This window comes from Mercenaria mercenaria, chromosome 13, assembly GCF_021730395.1.
Source record: "Mercenaria mercenaria strain notata chromosome 13, MADL_Memer_1, whole genome shotgun sequence".
Lineage (NCBI taxonomy): Eukaryota > Metazoa > Mollusca > Bivalvia > Venerida > Veneridae > Mercenaria > Mercenaria mercenaria.
In genome coordinates, this window is record NC_069373.1 from 64,610,031 (window position 1) to 64,633,310 (window position 23,280).

Here is a 23,280-nt window from a genome sequence, read left to right on the forward strand (position 1 = left end):
TTTGCCAGAAATTCCAGGCATCAGACAAAATGCCGGTAGGTTTGTTATTGATTTCGAACAAATTTCGAAGGAGTCGCAATTAATTCTGCAGTTTGGTAATGACAGTACTTACGTCAGTAAATAGTTATACACAGTTAATCTCTTCCCGTTAACATCTATGCACCGATTATGAATTGTGTATTGTATTAACTGTAAACTTAATACGGGGTGTGGCGACCCTATTTCTCATAATTTTACAGATTCGAACCAAAACAATAATGTTGCTAGTTCAGTCAACTGTCGTAATAGTTTCTTGATTCCGACAGGCAGTGGTACTTTCAATACACGTGATTCACATAGGGCATTTCCGTTTTATTACTCGTATGGTGCTCGCAAAGTAAATAGTAACATCGGTGACGTCACATTTCATTAGACAGTGACACTGTTGTGCTCATTTACTTCCCGGAATTTAAATAGCAAATTTTTTGGAGTGTTTTACGTTAATGTCCCCTTTATGGGACCGTCGAATAGTTTAGTATTGCAAGGGTATAGTATACGGATTAAGATCGGATGGGTTATGGAAACCAGAAAGATTGTAATTAGGAAAAATATTTATACAAGGACGCAACTGTAAGATATTTAAGTAGGTTTTCTCAACACTATTAATTACGACCCTCACTTTGCGATAAGTTTTACATGACCAGGAGAATCTGTCGGCATGCAAACGCAGGCATCAGCACCTGTTAACGTTGGATCAGGTTAGGTCATTTAACTCTTTCGATATCATAAACAAATATCACTAACAAATTCACTGGTTCAATATTAGACTTAGATGTACTTACATTTTCTTCCGATTGGTTTCGGTAATGATCTTCAAATACACTGCACGGGAACACGTGCATCCATAGAATCGAAAATTTAAGATCCACAATACTTAATCCAAAATAAATAAAGATGTTGAACTTGCTAGGTTGTATAATACAGGTATAATGTACATGTCAGGTGGATAATTTAGGCCCTTCCTTTGATAAATGTGTTTTCGCAACATTATCTGAAGACTTATTTATTAAATCTCTTTTCAGCATAGTTTGTCAAGTATAGAGGAATAATTTTCTTATGCTGGGAAACAAAATATGATTGAAATTTAACTAAACACACCGACGTACATATATATCGCTACATTAATTCATGCAATGCACATTGTCTTTGCTTAATATGTCACTGTCAATTTTGAACTAAATTCTTGTGTGCCTCATGTATTCTTCATGCAAATCATGTAGAGTTGTCATCACAGATTACAAAGAGTACCGTTACTTTATAGTGCATCTTTGAAATAGAGTGACGCATGTTGTTGATAAATTTTATGTAACTCGTTCACTGTTATTTTAGGCTAAATGCTCGCAAACGTTTTACAAAAAAAAAAAAACTCAAAAAAAATCGCGTGGTCTATTATGAAAATAAGATTCAAACGTTTTTAAACAGTATTAGTTGGGCAGTTTGTTCTTTGTTTGGTGTTCAGGATTGTTAATTGTTGCACTACTACGTTTGTTAATTTGGTGAGGAAATTCTGTTTCGTTGAAGCTCAACTTTCCGTACATTAAATTTGAAACGATTGTTACGTTTCCCGAAACACATTGTTACTTGAATTTTTCGAAGAAACGGGGTCAGAATCGTGATGTCTGTCAATTTAGAGGCTGAAAAACAATAGATATTTTGTTATTTTCCATACAGAACCGGATTCTATTATATTATTATAGATTCTATCGTTACCAGAGTCAAATAAGATATCACGGAAACTTTGTTAATTCAAGTTGCGGCCTCAAAAAAAAAAAAAAAAAAAAAAAAAAAAAAAAAAAAAAAAAAAAAAAACCTTACACCATTCTAAACTTTCAAAAATAAAGAGAAATCGATTGAATTTATACATGTATATGTGGCTAGCTTTCCTATGATATTTTATTGGTTGTCATTAATTCTTAATAGTATTTAGTTAGAGCTGTTCGTATTTATTTCTAAGGGCACTGGTGTCAGTTAACATGACATTTTAAAATGGTGTGACATTGCAAATAACAGTAGATAGAACTGTTTGCACTTGGTTTCCCGTTATATAGTGTCACGTTTTTGTTTGGTGTTAGAAGCTAACTAATGTAAGATTAGGTCATCATAGTTGTAAATATGTAGCGTTAAGATATACTGCCAATATTTAGCCGAATCCAATATCACAGATCATATTAATGGTTCTTAAAATTTTGGAAGTCATCATACTGTATTACAACACTCTTGACTGATGATTTTATCACTGGAGTATGTATGTGTAGTGAGCAAAACTTCAGAGCTGGTTATCATGGGATTTGGTTGAAATCTGTAACAAACTACCAGTCGTTTGTTACGTTATGTATGAATGAAAATTTTTTGGTTGTCTTAATTTTTCTCCTGTTCCAGTAAGTGAATTCTCTCCGAATAGCCCATGTAGCACTATATCATGTTAACGAAATTCTGTAGTTTTTTTACCTTAGCCCGGAACCGGGATTTCATAAATCAGTGTTGGTTTGTTATATAAATTATTAAAGTCGGATTTTTAATATTTAAGTAAAAAATTTTCTTTGACAAACCAAGCCGAAATTATTTACTGAAGACAGATAATGTTAACGTCATTATGTATTAGATTTACAAAATAAGGTTGAAATTGTGTTTTCGTGTAAGTTGAATATCTGGACATATTTCATGCTGTATAGCGCAATCTATTTATAGAACGATTACGTATTTAGAAGTAGAAAAGCGATAGCGAAACATTATTGGAAAAGTCGATTATTCAGGGTCTTCATAGTAAAGTATGGTTTTCTTTTAATATACGATTCGACAGAAGTACAACTACTTTAACACGTTATTGATAAATATATCGACCTAGATTTAGTTCCGCAGTAGATCTATTCATTTATAAATACATGTATAATTGCACGACAATTTTTAGGGATGTGTGACCCATCCGCTAGCTTCGGTATTCTACCGCAGTATTATTATAAATCAATAGGGCAGACATGCCTTGATGTATAAATCCCACACGGTAACTTAAACGATAAAATGTTTGATAATTATGATTTTCTTCATTAAAACGTTTCAATACAGAAAACATTTCAGTATGCACTTAACTTTTTTCATTGACAATCTTCTTGAGTTCAACGATGCATGAGAACCATAACAAGCAAACGATAATACAATGTATAAACATGCAGTCGTTTTAATTAGTATCAAGTTGATCTATACTATGTTTAAATTGGTACCGTAGTGTATTGGATTGTGTTGTCATACCCGACCCGATTGAGGCCTGGTAAACTCATTGAAAAGCTAACCAAAATGCAGTAACAACATAATGCTTGTGGATAAAAGGGATAATGCTTGCGGATAAAAGGGATAATGGTCTTTCTGGATATTGATGTATAGCCTTGAAGGGGCACATATCAACATGGTTGGAATTGAATTTAATTGAATTACATTAGGACATAAATCTTAAGATAAAACGTGTATCCAAACAAATATATTTTAGGTAAGCATTTAAGTTAGTTATTTCTTTCAAAGATAGAACTATAGATTATCATCATGATGATGAAAAATGATCCGAATCACTCAAGACGATAATCCTTCCGCTCCTTGTTTCATACATTGGCAAAACGTGATCACGTGATGTTGGCGGGATTTGCTCTACTTGTCTTTCAAATAGCCTATCCGATTATGTTATAGTTATATGGATGAACCAGTTTGGTTTTAAAGAACAAATATAATTGTTGTAAAGTTGAGATAGTATTTTTTAGAATTTAAGAAATCGTTGCACAGAATTTTTGGGGGATAAATTTTGGCAAATTTATTGTGGCCTGGAAAAATTCTGTCGACCGTGGGGCGATCGGGCGTGCTTTGGGACGTTTTGATGGTACGGATGTTACAGTGTATATTAAAGGTATTGCTCTAGTGCCTTGGCAATATCTGACTAGCCTTGCTTAAATGTATCATAGCCTTGCTGATGTCATAGCCTTGCTCATCATATAGTATTTGCCTCGCTTAGAATTACAGTACGTTGCCTTGCTCCATTGGTCCGCTAAATGTTCCTCATTACTTTGCAGGTAACGTCGAGTTATGGGGAATATTTAATTTACTGTGGTGTACTGTAGCCTTGCTCATTATAGTATTTGCCTTGCTTAGAAGTACAGTACGTTGCCTTGCTCCACTAAATATTGTGGTGTACTGTAGCCTTGCTCGTTGCTTAGAATTACAGTACGTTGCCTTGCTCCGTTGGTCCGCTAAATTTTGTTGTGTACTGTAGCCTTGCTCGTTGCTTAGAACCACAGTACGTTGCCTTGCTCCGTTGGTCCGCTAAATATTCCTCATTGCTTTGCAGGTAACGTCGAGTTTTGGGGGATGTTTAATTTACTGTGGTGTACTGTGGTATCCCTTGCGTCCGTGTGGCGCTGCTTGTTGCTCTACAGGTAACGTGGAGCAATGACGTGGTGCTTTACGAGTACGTCTGGTTTCCTCCCGGTCGACTGGTTTTTCAAATAGCTTTCATTGGAGTGGCCATACTCTGCCAAAATATTGATAATAACTTTTATATTGAAAGGAATATTTCATAGGTTGAATTAGCACTGTTTACAGTATCTTACGTGCCGGTAATTGAAATATGTGACTGTATTCATATCTGAAATGTACAAATAAACATGTAAAAATGTGAATGCTACTTGTCTTCTGGTTATAATTTCGGGTAATAAAATAATAAAAATTATTTTGCCTAAAAATAATTACTTTTATTTTTCCCGAAATTTATGGCTATCTCGTTGCTAGGTGTGTTAGCTATAAACTATCGTCGTTGTCAAGTAATCCAGTTTTCTAGTTCCTTGTCTAAACATAACAGATTAATGATAAACGCCTATTCGTCAGGGAACCACTCGAGCGTTATATTAAATCGAGAGCACGTGCAATCTTCTCAGTTGAACTAAAGGTGTATTGGCTAGCGCTTCAGATCGATGTTAAATTGCCCACCCGCCACACCCCAGTAATAATAATAATAATAATAAAAATTGTTGTATACTACAATTCAGTATATTTTGTACCTTTAATTCTGTTATGACAATCTGACTGTTTTGTGAAGTATTTATGTTGCAGATAATATGCTGCCATTGGGTGCCAACTCCGGAAGTGATCAGACTCCAGGTACTTTCCACAGACATTAATTGAACGGATTCCTGGGCTACAAAATTTGTGAAACAGACAAATCTAAAAGGATATCATTCTTCCGGACTGTTGCTTTATGAGAAATCAAAAGGACAATTTAGAATTAATACATGTATAATTTTTATTACTAAAATTCCAGTTAATCATTTCCATATTTATATACAATTATTTTTATGTCACTCCTAATTGTAAGGGCCTGGAAAAATTCTGTCGACCGTGGGGGCGATCGGGCGTGCTTTGGGACGTTTTGATGGTACGGATGTTACGGTGTATATTAAAGGTATTGCTCTAGTGCCTTGGCAATATCTGACTAGCCTTGCTTAAATGTATCATAGCCTTGCTGATGTCATAGCCTTGCTCATCATATAGTATTTGCCTCGCTTAGAATTACAGTACGTTGCCTTGCTCCATTGGTCCGCTAAATGTTCCTCATTACTTTGCAGGTAACGTCGAGTTATGGGGAATATTTAATTTACTGTGGTGTACTGTAGCCTTGCTCATAGTATTTGCCTTGCTTAGAAGTACAGTACGTTGCCTTGCTCCGCTAAATATTGTGGTGTACTGTAGCCTTGCTCGTTGCTTAGAATTACAGTACGTTGCCTTGCTCCGTTGGTCCGCTAAATATTGTTGTGTACTGTAGCCTTGCTCGTTGCTTAGAACCACAGTACGTTGCCTTGCTCCGTTGGTCCGCTAAATATTCCTCATTGCTTTGCAGGTAACGTCGAGTTTTGGGGGATGTTTAATTTACTGTGGTGTACTGTGGTATCCCTTGCGTCCGTGTGGCGCTGCTTGTTGCTCTACAGGTAACGTGGAGCAATGATGTGGTGCTTTACGAGTACGTCTGGTTTCCTCCCGGTCGACTGGTTTTTCAAATAGCTTTCATTGGAGTGGCCATACTCTGCCAAAATATTGATAATAACTTTTATATTGAAAGGAATATTTCATAGGTTGAATTAGCACTGTTTACAGTATCTTACGTGCCGGTAATTGAAATATGTGACTGTATTCATATCTGAAATGTACAAATAAACATGTAAAAATGTGAATGCTACTTGTCTTCTGGTTATAATTTCGGGTAATAAAATAAATAAACTACTGGAAGAATTTTCATGGAATGTCTGTTGATTATCTTACTAAGAGGACATGCAGAGCACAACTCAGGTAGCTAGGCCAAAGGTCAAGATCACACATAGAGCTAAAGTAGTTAATTCAGACTGCTTGATTTTCAGGTCAACTAGCTTTATTTCAGTATGCTTGATTTGCAATTATATTAACATAAATATTCACCATAATAATATAAGAATCATGCTCAAACCAGGTAACCAGATCCAAGTTCAAGGTCACATTTGGCTTATTTCTTGTCTGTTTCATATCTCGTATACTAAAGGAAGGTTTTTTATGAAACTGTCTTCTGTTGTCGACCTCATTCAGATGGTAGGCAGAGTATACAAACCAGATCACTAGGTCCTAGGTCAAGGTCACACTTGGAGGTTAAAGGTCATGATCACGACATTTTATCAAACCTTGATTTTAAGCTGTAAAACTTTTGGAGGGTGTCTTCTTTTAAATAGTGTTGTTTTTTTTTTAAAATGACTTTCAATTGTAAACTTTGTTCTTTACACAGATTTTTGTTGATCCATGTGATGTTTCTCCAATATTTTTAATTGGACTGCTTATTTATTTGGAAACATGTTTCAGATTTTCAGATTTGTTTTAAATTCTGAAGACATTGACTGAATAAAGAATTTGGAACATGTAATTTCCATTAACTTATATCCCTTCTTTCTGAAAAATTCAAATAATAAAAGGTTGTAACAAGGTTCCAAGTAAAGAGTATTTTCTAACCTTTCAGGAATATTGCCACCATGAGAGAAGCCATGGTGTTGTTTCCTCTATTGTGAATTGGGTGACCTCAGGTGTTACATTACCTACCTTCCTGGACAAATCATCCTGCCCAGACTTCAGCTGGCTTACCTATATAATACTGTGGTTAGAAGGAAGTTTTGAAATAGACTCCAAACTGTGGTCTACTCTGCAAGAGGAAATGTTGAATAATCAGAAAGCAGGAATAGAAACGTGTTTGAAGGTTGGTGAATTTATGGCTTAAATATTTGAGCCGCACCATGAGAAAACCAACATAGTGCGTTTGCGACCAGCATGGATCCAGACCAGCCTGCGCATCCGCACAGTCTGGTCAGGATCCATGCTGTTCGCTAATGGTTTCTGTAATTGCAAAAGGCTTTGAAAGCGAACAGCATGGATCCTGACCAGACTGTGCGGATGTGCAGGCTGGTCTGGATCCATGCTAGTCGCAAACACACTATGTTGGTTTTCTCATGGTGCAGCTCATTTGAGTTTTGTTGTTGATTATAGTCAAACTGTAGAGTCAGTTCTGTGATGACTTTCCGCCTTTAATGGTGATGGAAGACCCCAGATGTCCCCAGGCAGGGGCAGGCACCTGGGTCAACCAACCTAATTCTGCAAGCCAGCTGTCTTGCTTTTTCATATGACAAGAGCAGAGAGGTAAGGTGCAAGTCATTCTATGTTGGTAACCTAGATCACTCCATCACGAAGTCCCCTAAAATATTTGTGAGCATATTATGACTTACATTGCCCATGTACATTTCCTTCCTAGTTTTGTTCTGTTACGAGTCAGACTAAGTTGAATATAAAGGTGTATTCCTAGTTTGGTCCGAAATTTTAGTAGTAAGTGCTCCTGAATAACCAATTTTGAGATATAAAATATGAAAACTTCAATAATTTAAGAGCTAGTTATGTTTACAAAGAAATAAAATTTAATTATTACATAAAGTAAATTTTGTACAAGATTTTTGTAATCTTTTGTTGTTGCTTTGATAAATGAAGTGATAAAACTTGCTGATTTTGTTTGTTGTCACAGAAATCAGTTACGAAGTTGAAGCTAGATCAGGCACCAACTTGGGCACGACTGAACATCTATCGCTGGGCACAGCAGGCATTAGACATGCCAATTGGTCATCCAGTAGCTGCTCTTACCTGGCAGAGGTTCTTTGTGCTCTTTCTAGGAAGACTAAGCACTACACAAACAAGGTAAATATTTGCAACATCCTTGCTAGATAAGACTCAAGTTTGAATATCTGGATAATACAAGATTATTGATGATGTCGTCCAAATCTTTGCTCTTATGAAATTTACACCAACTATAGACATGAAGGAAAGGGATGTCAATTCAGCCAAAAAAAAAAAACATTTTTGCTCAAATCAAATTTAAAAGAGCAAAACAAATTTACAGGATATATAACTGACAGCGCTAACTGTCCTAAAAAGATCAAATTTAGCCATGTAAAAAACCTAAATATATGCCGCAGAAAATATCCTCAAATTATCATTTCAGTTTACCACAGAGGGCAAGTGTAGGTGAGAGATTCTTTACAGGATTTTTTACAGGAGTTGGTTACTCTGGCATGCTGAAGAAAATGAAGAAACAGCTCGGAAAGACAGCAGACCATTATACTAAAAAGTCGGGAGAGGATAATGAAGGTAAACCCTGACAATACTCTTAACAGATGTGTGTTTCCAAGTGGTTAATGTCGCTGAATTTGAATAACTTATCCCTGACTTCAGAAGGTTCAAACTGTGCTTGGGTTGTTACACGAGGAAGCCAGTTAGCTTCCATGAGGTTGATAGTTGTATTGTTAGTAATGATGTTTGAAGTTGTACTTCCTTCCACAATTAAAGCTAGAAAAGCTGCCATATGACCAAATTGTGCCAATGGGACTTTAGTCAGGAAAAAAATAAACAAAATAGCAGCAGTCATCACCGTGGTGACATCAGACAAGTCGTGTTTTAGAACATTTTGATAACAGCGGGTGATGTAAGAAACATAGAATAAGATGGGAAAGGAATATTGTGGTTTCCTTTGAAGTGTTTCTGTACAGAAATTCAAGCACTCTACTTCACAATGGTTAATCAGATTTTGTTCATTTAATGGATTTGTTTGAAACGTATACATGAAAACATTTGCCTATTTTAAGTTCGTCTGAGCACATAGTACTCAAGATTAGCTTTTTCCATCATCCAATGTCCAGTTTCTTTACCCATCTGATGTGTGTCAACAGTTGCTTGGCCAGTTTCAATTAAACTGTATAGTAGCATACCTTGGGTGGCTTTTTGATAAATTTGTTGGGGAAAAAAATCCATTCCATGCAAATACTGGTTGCCATAGCAACTGAAAAGAAAACCCGAAACAAATTTTTTGTCGAAACTGCAAGTCCAATTAATGAAATATTTCTTGAGTGACCCTCTACCAAGATTGTTCATATTATTCCGATTTATCAAAAAAAACAAAAACATAGCCACTGGGAGAGGTGGTTACTTTCCCCTATATGTATATAGCAGAAACTATAAAAAAATCTTCCATTTAGAAACTAATGGCTGCATTTCAAGATAATTTCATATAAGTATTCCTTTTGTGACACTTAGATTTTTCATGTTATTCTGATTCATCAAAAAATATGACTGCTAGAGCTAAAGATAGAAGTTTTCAAAGTACATCTCCTTTGACTTTAATATAATTTTAAAAAAAGCTTTATTGACACTCTACCAAGACTATTCAAATGATTCTTATTCGTGAAAATATGTGGCTGCCAGAGGGCATGGTCACTTTCTGTTTGGTCTGCTTTTGCTGTATATTTTGATAACCCCTTAATCTACAGTCCTCAAACTTTGCAGGCACTTTGCCCATAGGCAGACCATTACCCGTGTCAATTTTAAGGTCAGTGAGTCAAAGGTCAAGGTCACAGTGACTGTTAGTATAAAAACCTTTTTCACTCAATATCATGAGAATGCCTTGACCTGTGATCCTATTACTTGTCAGGCACATAGTCAATGGGCAGTAGATGACTCCAATTGATTTAAGGCCAGAAGCACACAGTTCATAGGCATTGAATGACCCTAATGATTTTGAGGTCATTAGATCAGACTTTAAGACCACAGGGACTGTTAGTACAAAAAGAACATTCGGCATGGTCCCCTCTTGATTTTGAAGTTTCTTAGTCAAAGGTATGAGATATGTACATATTATGTGCTGGTGCTGGTCATCCATCTCTCTGTTTGCTCCCTAGTTTCCTCTTAGTTACTTCAGAACGGTTTGACCTAATAGGTACATTACTAAGAGTATATCTTGCTCTGCACAGTGGGGCTCTTATTTAATGCATATTAAAGGGATAATTACCATATTTTATAAAAAGCAGAAAAACCTATATTTTTAATAGGGATTTAACCCTATGTTTTGTGTTTCAGCCAATTAGATGAGGACAGAATTAATGTCCCTATGAATAAAATGCACTGTAAAGGTAAGTCAAATATAGCATAGATGTGGTAAGTTCTGAATCCCAAAACTGAAGTAGCCTTTTAGTTGGAGGCTTACTGTCTTTTATAACACAAAAGAAACTCTCATTAACTTATAATATAGAGGTCTTCATGAAATTGCTTCCTTTCTTGTAGATGAGGAAGATGGACAGACATCGAGGAAGGAACTGTACTACAAGCTGGCGAGGTTATACAATACCCTGCAGCTGTGGGTAGAGGAACCGTTACTTCATGATGGCACTCTGTATCTCCCCTCCTTACCACCACAATACCAGGCTGACAGACTGCTAGCCATCTTTCAAAACCAAACAGTAAGTTAACCTTTATAAAAAAACAGATTAGTGTGTATTGATCATATACACTGGGCATGTTAAAGAACCAGGCTGTCAATTTCAAAAAGAGCTATGCTAGGTTTGTGGGACATGTTTGTATCTTAAAGATTTCTCTCTCTTTTATGGGGGCTTTCCCTCGCTCGGTCCCTTCGCTCTGTACTGGTAGAGAATGAATTTGGTGCTCTTATTGGCTTACTTTCTCTTTAAAATGCCTTTGCACTTCGTTATCATAACAAGGGTGCTATATAAATCTTGTAAAATATAAGATGATAATATTTATTTAGCTGATATAAGAATATTACAGAGTTTCAAAACAAGAACTCAGCCTCATGTTGACTTTCTTTAGGAATTTCAAAGTCACTGTTCATAAGTTACTTCGACTTCCTGCTGTATTATTTTAGATATATGCATAATGAATGCAGTTGTGCCATGAACTATTTCAGAATTGTGCTGTGAAACAGTCAATCATATACAGTCGAAACTCGGTATCTCGAATTTCAAGGGACCGTGCTTTTTATTTCGAGATAACCGAAATTCGAGTTATGAGGAGGGATGTATATGGACGAATTATCAAAAAAGTTGGTTAAATTACGAAAATATTTAATGAAAAATAAAAGCTGTTTCGTTGATGCCGTGTATACGCTCTCGGCACTTTATGCGTACACGATACGAGTTTGTGTTTATCAAAGTTTTCAGTTTTTCGAAGAATAAAAATGACACTAACCTCAAATGTGTTTTGAGGCAAGTTTCCTTTTTGTACCACGTTTCTTCCCCGGAGGATTGACAGCATTTCGATCTGACATTTTGAAAGAATGATGCTTTCCCAAAAGAAGTTATTTTTTACAGTCTCATCGCGATTACCGCTAGTTAATCCTTATTAAAGATCTCAACTGTTTAAACTAATTAATTCATTTAGTTTAACTTAAAAGCAGTTTTCATAACGTCTCAAAAACAAATTATCGCTGATTAAGAAATCTAATGCTTACATCAAACAATTATCATTATGGCACGTGCAAACAAGTATGACATCATCTCATTTTGATAATCGCCGCACCTTTGATATGTCGGCATCATGGCTTTCTGGTTAGGCAATAAACATGAATATGTGTTAAAAACCAACCAAATTCACAACGAGATGTGTGAAATTTTATCGCATATATTTCTCATTTCGACTTACCGAGTTTACAGTGCACTTGAATTCTATTTACGGGACTGAAAATCCCTTTTGACATATCCGGAATCTCGATAAGTCAAATTTTGACGTAACTGGAGTTGAAGTACATATGTAAAGAAGGAACTTTGACGGGACTTGAAAATTTCTTCGACTTAAGCGGAATATCGAGTTAAGCGAGTTTGAGATACCGAGTTTCGACTGTACTTGCCTTTTAGCTCGACTATTCAAAGAATAAGTAGAGCTATCCTACTCACCACGGCGTCGGCGTCTTGGTTAAGTTTTTCGTACCAGTCCACATTTTGACAAAGTCTTTTGAAATAAAGCTTTGAAACTTTCAACACTTGTTTACCATCACCATGACCAGTTATAGGCAAGAGCACATAACTCCATCAAGGATTTTGGCTGAATTATGGCCCCTTTTGACTTAGAAATCATGGTTAAGTTTTTCGTACCAGTTCATATTTTGACAAAGTCTTTTGAGATAAAGCTTTGAAACTTTCAACACTTATTGACCATCACCATGTCCGGTTATAGGAAAGAGTACATAACTCCATCGAGGATTTCGGCTGAATTATGGCCCCTTTCGGCTTAAAAGTCTCGGTTAAGTTTTTCGTACCAGTTCATATTTTGACAAAGTCTTTTTAGATAAAGCTTTGAAACTTTCAACACTTGTTTACCATCACCATGCCCAGGTATAGGCAAGAGAACATAACTCCATAAAGGATTTTGGCTGAATTATGGCCCTTTTTGACTTAGAAATCTTGGTTAAGTTTTTCGTACCAGTTCATATTTTGGCAAAGTCTTTTGAGATAAAGCTTTGAAACTTTCAGCACCTGTTTACCATCACCATGTCCAGTTATAGGCAAGAGTACATAACTCCATCAAGGATTTTGGCTGAATTATGGCCCCTTTTGACTTAGAAATCTGGGTTAAGTTTTTCGTACCAGTTAATATTTCGTGTAAAATGTTTGACATATGGCTTTGAAACTTTTATCACTTGTTCAGTATAATATTAGTTACATTGCTTGTTGGTGACAGGATACGGGATATACGCTGTCGAGGAAATCCCTATCAGGTGAGAGTGAAGCTCGAGCCTGATATGGATTTTCGAGACAGCGTATATCCCGTATCCTGTCACCAACAAGCAGTGTAACGATTTTATCTTGCGACTACCCTTTACTTACATGCTATACAATAATCAACACATTTTGTAAATTAACAAAGCTACTTAAAGTGCAGACTGGAATCATACAGATCATTTGTTTGGTCAGCTTCACTAGTTGATTTACACCAGTCATAAAATGCACAATGACCTGTGTTTTGGTTAAATCACAAAACACAAAAGCTCATTTACACAGGTTATGAACTGGTTTAGATTAGAAACACTAAAAAACTTCTTGTCCCATCCCTTCGAAAGTTACCGGATATCACGATGTCATAAATGTCTTGATACACGGCTTTCATCCCGTTTCCTGTTAAATCATTTATCTTGCACGTAGATTAAATGATCCTACAACAAACTGCTGAGCAACAAATATGTCAATTCCTTTATTTCATGATGATTTAACTATTTAACTTCCAAAACAAGATTTCAACGTCCATGTATTCCATACATCCATGTATTCCATACAGAGTTATTCCCCTTTTACGGCTAACTTTTGTCAAACTTCATGAGCCTCAACTTAAGTACTGGGTAGAATGAAATCGGCAAGAAAACACTAAATTTACTCTCGGAAACGATACTATCACTGGAGCTAACAAATAATCTGGCTCAGCAGTGTGGCAGCCATTTTGTTTTAATCAAAATTCATATCTGAAATATACTAGCAGGATATGGAATATACCTGTCTCCACGTGACGTCTATTGACCAATAGAAATGCAAGAAACTTGTAGGAGGCAAGATAATAGTCTCTATCTGTAGGAAAGAGTACATAACTCTGTAATCTATTTTGGCTGAATTATGGCCCTTTTTGGACTTGGAAATTTGTTCTGTTTTAATACAAGTCCACGTTTTGTCAAAACTATTTGACATATTGCTTTTAAACTTTGAACACTTGTTTATCATCATGATTTCAATCTGTAGGCAAGAGTACATAACTCTGACAACTATTTTGGCTGAATTATGGCCCTTTTTGGACTTTGAAATTGGTTCACACATTGCTATTTAGTGCAAGACTTATCGAAATCCACAAATACAGGAACATTGTCTAATCTTGTTTTGTCTTTTGTCTGAAAATCTGTGGTAATATTTTGACCCCATTCTTCAATCAATTCTTCGAATCGTCGTGCACGCTGTCATCTGACAGCTCTTGTTAGACTTGTCAGAGCTCCTAAAACATCATATGGGCTTGGTCATCTGTGACTGAATGGATGTTCAAGCCTCAAGTTCATTACTGACTTATAAAACCAAGGCTCGGCCCTATGTACTTACAGAAATGAAATGAACTTATGTCCGAGTAATTTCCATAAATAATTCGAATATACTACCATACTTTTCAGCATATTTTTGTTTTGCCGTTTTATTTACAAACTATAATGTTATTTTTCAGACTCCTTGGACAGAGTTTTTAGATTTACCAGAAGTGAAATCCAGTCTAAAATCTCAGGTAGCAGACTGGTTACAGAGTAGCACACCTGAACAGAACCCAAGGTCAAAGGAACCTAAAGACTCAAAAAAGACTGCATTAACAGGTATGCAGTGACTTTGTTTCACATTTTTAGCTCGACTATTCAAAGAATAAGTAGAGCTATCCTACTCACCACGGCGTCGGCGTCACACTTTGGTTAAGTTTTTCGTACCAGTCCACATTTTGACAAAGTCTTTTGAGATAAAGCTTTGAAACTTTCAACACTTGTTTACCATCACCATGGCCAGTTATAGGCAAGAGCACATAACTCCATCAAGGATTTTGGCTGAATTATGGCCCCTTTTGACTTAGAAATCATGGTTAAGTTTTTCGTACTAGTTCATATTTTAACAAAGTCTTCTAAGATAAAGCTTTGAAACTTTCAACACTTGTTTACCATCACCATGGCCAATTATAGGCAAGAGTACATAACTCCATCAAGAATTTTGGCTGAATTATGGCCCCTTTCGACTTAGAAATCTTGGTTAAGTTTTTCGTACCAGTTCGTATTTTGACAAAGTCTTTTGAGATAAAGCTTTGAAACTTTCAACACTTGTTTATCATCACCATGTCCAGTTATAGGCAAGAGCACATAACTCCATCAAGGATTTTGGCTGAATTATGGCCCTTTTTGACTTAGAAATCTGGGTTAATATTTCGTACCAGTTCATATTTTGACAAAGTCTTTTGAGATAAAGCTTTGAAACTTTCAACACCTGTTTACCATCACCATGGCCAGTTATAGGCATGAGTACATAACTCCATCAAGGATTTTTGCTGAATTATGGCCCCTTTTGACTTATAAATCTGGGTTAAGTTTTCCGTACCAGTTCATATATTTTTTGTAAAGTGTTTGACATATGGCTTTGAAACTTTTATCACTTGTTTAGTATAATAGTCTCTATCTGTAGGAAAGAGTACATAACTCTATCATCTATTTTGGCTGAATTATGGCCCTTTTTGGACTTTGAAATTGGTTCTGTTTTCATACAAGCCCACGTTTTGTCAAAATTATTTGACATATGGCTTTTAAACTTTGAACACTTGTTTATCATTATGATTTCCATCTGTAGGCAAGCGTACATAACTATTTTGACTGAATAATGGCCCTTTTTGGACTTTAAAATTGGTTCATACATTGCCATTTAGTGCAAGACTTATCGAAATCAAAGAAATACAGGAACATTGTTTGTCTAATCTATTTATTTCTTTTGTCTGAATATCTGTGGAAATATTTTGACCCAATTCTTCAATCAATTCTCCGAATAGTTGAGCGCGCTGTCATCAGACAGCTCTTGTTTTTATTAGTTGCAACTGATGTGACTACAGGATATTTAAAATTAATTCTTGTTTTCAATGGAAAAAAGCCGTATTAGGTGTGTAAGTGACATCCTTTTCTTTTCAGCAAAAGAACGAATTCTGTTCAGACTTTCAAGATGTGATGAACCTCTACCCCCACCCCCTATACATCCTATTAAAGCCCCGGTACCAGAGATCAGCCCAATGATCATGGAGGAGAAGGGGGCAATTCTACATTTACTGGAGTCTGATCTTAATATGCTCAAGGAGCATGCTGGGTAATTAAGAAATGAAATGATTTTTTTTTAGTGTTTATGCAAAATGAACAACAGAATAGGGTCGGCGCGATTCATGTTTTATTTGCCGATCCTATTCTGTTGCTCTGAAAACCGAAAAAAATAGTTTCATTTCTTATATTTACATTATATTTCTTTCCCATTTGTAAACAAGATAATATTATAAATTGCACATATTTTGTGGCATTTAACATTAAAATCAGCTTCCCGGCCATTCTTTTCACCACATGGAACAACTGCGACTTCATCTAAGGAACGTTCTCCCTGACTATATGCGGAAGTCGTCAAAACAGCGGCCTGTTATCACTAAGCAGTGCTGACATAAATTGTGCGCTATTTGTTTTGCTGTTTTAAGAAATGAACGTCATAATTTTCAATGAAAAAGAATAGGGCGAATGTAAATATTTATATTTGACTTGATTTATAGCTAGGTCTGTATTTAACCTTCAAACTATCTTAGTAATCATTAAAGCAATAAACTTGCTCAGAATATGTTGCAAAAAAAATAAAGTTCATAAAAGGGCAAAACAAGTTTGCAAGATATTAATTAAGTTGCATCCTTGACTGTCAGTAAATGACACAATGTAGTTTTACCCAAGAAATGTCCCAAAAAGCATGAAATAAATGATTTGTAAATTTGTTGTTTATATATGAGATACTAATTTTTACACCCCCCCCCCCCCCATACACACACGTCGAAATTATATGCCACTTGTGGTAAGGTTGTATCTTCAATATCTGGTGTTCATTCAGTGAAAGATATTTCAATAATACATTTAAACTGAAAGAAACAAATATTCTCCATGTTTTTATTTCAGACAATTTTGTACAAGACTACAACACCACAAGGCCCTAGATGATGCATTTATTGACTTTGTGCCTGCACTCTACAAAAATATTAGGCAACAGGTACTAAATATACAGTTTTTTTGTGATACTGTGAAATAATAATCTTTGTTGGGGATGGGGTTATGGGAATGGGAGGGGGTAATTTTGAAGATTTCATGGTTGGATTAATGCATTAAATTAAATTCAAGTGAACAAGGTAAAATCCCATGTATTTTATTGTTGTTTTTTTATCTGTGAATTGATGTCCACATGAAATAGCCATTTTGCCTGAAACAACAAAATTGTTTGCCGCCAGAATTTGAACACAGTCATCAAAGGAAAGTACAAGTATTGTGCCTTTTTAAAAATACTTAGGCTCCGTTTAATGTATTGAATTACAAACTATATAAATCTTGTGTTCCCTTTGTAGATTCTATATCTGAGATAGGAGAAGACAGATATGTTGTTAAATGTGGACATTTTCTTGCAATATTATTTTTACAGGTGACCATCTCACTTAAGTGCACCAGTATGATTAACCCATTACACAGGTGTACAAAACCTGGTGCTGTCACTGTCTGGGTAAGTTTTCTTCAATACTGCATTATTAACCCTTACCCTGCTAAATTCTATAATGAACTCTTTCAGTTTGGACAGTACCATTAACTATTAAAAGGGGTGCTTACCAAAAATACTCTGACTGAATGGCGAACTGTGCAGATCTTGATCAGACTGCATGGTGTGCAGGGTGATCATGATGTACACTGGGTGCAAAGGCAGAATCAGTGGTGTCCAGCATGATAAGAGCTAAAACAAGTTTACTTTCATTTTGGAGAACCATTTTGTCAAGTTTATAGCAAGTTTCTTATTAATTTAAAGAGAATTCCTATAGTTTTTTTCCTTTCATAGAATTTTTTTAAATTCACATATATGATAGGAAAATTTGTGCTGAAAACAATGAACAAATAAAAACAATAGGTCAACAGGCTTGTTTTTGTGAAAAATTGTTTTGAACACACCCACTGTTGCTGAAACTGCCAGCGATTTTTCAACATTTTCATAATTTTCTGCTTTTTTTATAAATACCAACCAAAATATACATCCAGGCAGCACAATACGGTTTTTTCTTTTTACAGATTTTATTATACTTATTTGATATCATAGTCATATTTGTAATACTCTATCCTTACAATAATGGGTACAAATGAAAAAAAATATTGTTTCATATTTACTTTTGTAAACTTTTTTCAATGAAAAATACCCATAGTGAAGAATATTTTTTTTAATTTTGAAAAAACTCTTTCATAGAATTTTTTCTTTTTCTTCTTGTGTATAGATAATTGTATTGTGAGCATAAAAATGGCTAAAAATGTATGGGTCACCAGGCTAAATTTTATGTTAAGACCGCTAGAATACAACACCCGTTCGGACGGAAATGGCACGAACCTGGTCAAATTGATTACATGCATGTCTGCTAAAAGTTAAAAAAAGTTTTAAAAATTCTTAAATCTTTCTATAATTGAATACTAAATAATCTGAAAGGTGATATTGTCTTATCAGTACTAAGTCAATTATCTTACATTATATGAACAACACTGTCTTTGTACTAAAATGCGATGTGAAAACACAACCACAAAATAGCAAGATACCTGTCAGGCATGATACTTGTCAATACAACATAAACCAGTATCAACATTTGATTACTGATATAACTTATCAAAAATGTCATTTCATTCAAAATTCCTCATATTTAAGATTGTCTGTAACATGTTTCAACAAATGTTGACTTCAGTTCAGTTTTCCATAGAAAGTGTCGGCTGCGCAGAAAGATGCGCATAAAAAAACTATAGGAATTCCCTTTAATTCATTGTAAAAAATAAAGATCCTCTTGGAAATGGCCATTTACTGAAAAAAAACCATTAAAATCTGGAATAAAGTAGGATATAAGTAAGTAAGTAAGTAAGTAAGTAAATTTTATTATAATGACATTGTGTATATAGATATTGTAGGCTAGATATATAAGTAGAAAGTCAGTGTTAGTCAGTTATACTACTTACTCAAGTGAAGATCCTTCATTGACAACATTAAGAGGTACATAAAATTAATACACTTTCAAAATCACATGCATGTTGATAATAATTATGATAATTTGACTAGTACAATTTTTCTGCAAGTAGGTTGCTTTTTTGATATGTAGGCCTATAGCTGTGAGTAAATCCTTATACATTATAATATGTGTCATCTAAAATTGTCAGATAAATTTTAATCCAATGTATATGTTTAAAACTTCAGACTTTAGTTTTACAAGTGCATTATGAATGTGTGCATTGAATAACTTGCACTGTTCTGAATGTAGACACCACAGATGCTCATTGGATGTAAAAAAGAAATCCTTCACGTAAGCATACTTGTATGAATTTAAACCTGTAATATTGTTTTTATCTTTACGTTAAGGTTGAAGAAAAGTGGAATGATCCAATCAAACAGAGACAAGCAAATGAGAATAGGGCGGAGTATAAACAGGTGATGATTGAGTGTAAATTACCCCCTGCCCAGAACACAGTGATCTGTGCTGTACACACAGAAAATGCTATTACGTAAGTTACTTTCTTTTACAGATTACAATGATATCATTAATTTTTGTGGGGGACTGATTTTAGTGGATTTCATGCATCAGTCCACAAAATTTAATCCCAACAAACATTTAAAATTCCCATTCCTTTTATCTCCAAAAGATGAATTCCATGAATTAATTCATATTCCCACTAAATAGCCATTTCAGCTAAAACCACAACATTTCATGCCCTCAATATTTAATGAATTTGCAGTATTATGCATTCTACTGCATTAATAATGCTAGTAAGAAAGGATTGTATGAGGCTGAGTTGTGAATGTTGTTGACTTCAGTTACTAAATCTTATTACTGTTTGTTTAAGTCTCATCTAGAGATGTTGGTTTGGTGTTGGTTTCATTTCAAACCCATCAAAACAAAATTAAACCTACTTGAATAGGAACAGTTCTCCTTTTATGTATTGAACAGAGGGATAGTGAAAAAAACATGTTTAGTGTAAACTCAAAAGTGGCCAGAATAATTTCTTTAGCTTTGCTATTTAGGTTTAGTTTAATCATAACCTTACCCTGCTAAATTTCTATAATGAACTTGTCCATCTTTCAGTTTGGACAGTACCATTAACTGTTAAAAGGAGTGCAAAGCAGAAAGTTACTGGCTGAATTGCAAACAGTGCAGATCATGATCAGACTGCATGGATGGGCAGGCTGATCACGATCTGCATTGGTCGCAAAGGCAGAATCAGTTGTGTTCAGCATGATAAGGATTAAGACCGTATGAAAAATGATGCATAGTACAGGGAAGTTTTGACTTCACACTCAATCATGTGTTATTAGAATACAGTGTTACCTCTCTGCAGTGAACACAATTGGGACAACTAAATTGTGCTTGTTGTTAAGAGGTTGTTGCTCTGATGATGTTAATTATTTGGAAGATGATCATATGGGAAAGGAAACGTTTGCCCATGTAGAGAGTTTTTTGCTCCTCAGGGGTGTTATTAACAGAGGTTATACTGAATCGTTACTTCCATTTTTAGAGATTTTTTCAGGGGTTTCTATGGCCAAGTAGTTAAGGTAGCTGACATCAGTTTAGTTTAAACAGTATTTATTAGATATATCATGTACATAAATATATACAGTAACATTTACAATCAAAATGATGTAAAGGATCTGAAAACAAGTTTTCAGCGAAAACTTATATTAATTCATTTCCTCGACAGTAAAACATGTTGTAAGGATAGAGTGTAAAAGAGTATGGGGTTTGTCTATTTATTTGTTAGTTTAAACCTTTTATAGTTTTTTAGTTAGTAAAGTATGAACATTGTGAAAAAAGTTGAGAAATGCTGCTTGGTACTAAGAATGTGCTGCATGCGGCCAGTCTGCGCCAATGGTCACCCGCATGCACCGGTATGCCGGTCACGTGGAGAATCGCTTCGAGGCAACGATGTATTGTTGCACTTTAGTAAAGACCGATATATTATGAGTCGTTGTTAAGTGTTCGTTACCGCCAATTCTATCAACTCGATCTTTTCTGAACGGGAGACCGAAGTTAGGAATTTTAAGGTCATTACTGTCGATATCTGATGTAAGCCAAGTTTCTGAGAAAATCAATATATCATAGGATTGGGCTTCGATCTCGAGAAGATCTATTTTCGGACGAAGACTTTGAATGTTCAAATGCATTATACTAAGGCCATTTTTGAGAAGGTGTACAGATGAAGATGAACTAGAGAAAGAATTATCTGGGGTGTTTGGTCCCGGATTTGGATGAACATCTCCTGACAAACGTATTAAAGTAGCAATCCAAATTGCAACCAATGATTGATATAGAATCGATTCTATTTTTATCAAAACCATGTCAAACTGCAGAAACCTATATATAAACAATTCTGTGAATGTTAATGTAATGTAGCTGACATCAGATCACTTCCTCCTTACTGGTATGGTTTCAAAACATCTCTTGGGGTAGGAAATCTTTCATGTGAGGAAGCCCATCAATGTGGCTTGCCAAAAGCCAGTGATTCTACCCATGTGCCTGCCCGTGCCTGAAATAATGCTTGGAATGGACCTAGCTTCTTCCTCTACCATGAAAAGCTGGAAAGTTGCCATATGACTCATGATTGTGTCAGTGTGACATTAAACCCAGCAAAAACAATAACAAAAGAGATTTATTTTGTCACATCAAGTAAGTTTTAACTGTACTTAGACACATTCCCATTATATTACAGTATGTTGGTGAAGCTGTATCGAAGCAGCACAGACCACAGAAGAAGTCAGACATTGAATAGTATAGCGTGTAGTCTGTTCTTACATCTGAGTGACACCATTACACCTAGTATACTGAAATATCCTCCAACCAAGCAGTTCTTCTCATCTTGTATAGACATCTTAGGAAAGGTAATTCTCACATATTTAAACATTGTATTTATAATTTGTTCAGTTTATGAAGTGGAAAAATGAAAGCATAAATACTATATTCACAATCCATATGGGTTTCCTTCATTTAAACTTTATACTGGGTTCTCATTCAGATACCCTTAAATTTGTTGACTCCAAAGGCAAACTATTCCAGAAGCCACACTTCCTGATTGATCATGTTTGTTTACATATATCAAGTCATGTGAGTTTTAATTGACCTTGTCCTGTTAAACATGCCTTGTGACACAATCTACACATTTGCTGTTACAACAACTACAGAGGTATAGTCAGACATGTCTTAACCTTTATCCTGCTAAATTTCTGAAATGGATTGATCTGTCATTCAATTTGGGCAGTACCATTTATTATTTGAAGGGGTGTTCTTTGAACATTTACTGACCAAGTGCCGGCTGATCTTGGTCTTCACTGGTCGCAAAGGCAGAATCACTTGCCGCTAGCAGACTATAGGTTAAAGATTACCTGTTAATAGATACTACCTGAGCATTTCTTATTTAATCATTTGAAGTGTATTTCAACCTTGGAATTAACTCCAGCTGCCAATAAAAAGTTTTAGTTTGTACAAGTATGGTCTTTCTATATGGATTTTACATAAATGTATACAACACTAGATATAGATGTGTTAAAATGAGCCAGTAAAAGAGAAAACAAAACTTTAAATAGAAGTCTATGTATTTCTTACCCAAAATGACTGCTAAACAGCAGTTTATTTCTTAAAAGTAAAATTGTAATAGAGATAGGAAGTTGCATATCTAAGCATGTTTGCCATCAAGATGAGACATTTTGTGTCCAAGATACTATTATTGATAAATTGATATTTCTTCATGGCATTCTTCCAGAAATAAGAATAGCTAATGTTGGATCACACATCTGATACTTTGCTTGAGATCATTTTCCTTTCATTTGCATGTATTTCAGGAGTTTATACAGAGTGATCCTCAGCAGACTGAAGCTGTACTGCAGATGGCGCTTAACAGATCTGTGATAGGAGGGATGCTTGCACCTCATTTCAAACCCAACTTGTCCCCAGCTCTGTTTGTGAAAATGTATGGTGAGCTTGTAGGGGTTCTACAAGAGGACAGCAGGGACCAGAAAGGGATGAAAAGGCTTGGGAAGAAGGATCCTAAAGTTGATTTAGAGACTCTGTCTATGCTGTTGACAAAGGTATCATCAT

At 35.3% G+C, this 23,280-nt stretch overlaps 1 protein-coding gene across 7 annotated transcripts in view; it reads left to right on the forward strand.

The window, feature by feature from the left end:
• Positions 1-23,280, forward strand: part of LOC123528430 (ectopic P granules protein 5 homolog) — a 307,990-nt gene that overhangs the window by 42,584 nt on the left and 242,126 nt on the right. For all 7 annotated transcript variants that reach the window (XR_008366830.1, XR_008366831.1, XR_008366833.1 and 4 more), the window contains 11 exons: positions 7,049-7,282; positions 8,096-8,265; positions 8,570-8,715; positions 10,681-10,856; positions 14,602-14,743; positions 16,085-16,256; positions 17,093-17,183; positions 17,607-17,684; positions 19,557-19,699; positions 21,899-22,067; positions 23,025-23,270. Coding sequence is in view for 2 of the 7 variants with exons in the window: in XM_053522064.1 (XP_053378039.1) it covers positions 7,049-7,282; positions 8,096-8,265; positions 8,570-8,715; positions 10,681-10,856; positions 14,602-14,743; positions 16,085-16,256; positions 17,093-17,183; positions 17,607-17,684; positions 19,557-19,699; positions 21,899-22,067; positions 23,025-23,270 (1,767 nt within the window). In the remaining 5 variants the exon portion in view is untranslated. The remainder of the gene's footprint in view (positions 1-7,048; positions 7,283-8,095; positions 8,266-8,569; positions 8,716-10,680; positions 10,857-14,601; positions 14,744-16,084; positions 16,257-17,092; positions 17,184-17,606; positions 17,685-19,556; positions 19,700-21,898; positions 22,068-23,024; positions 23,271-23,280) is intronic.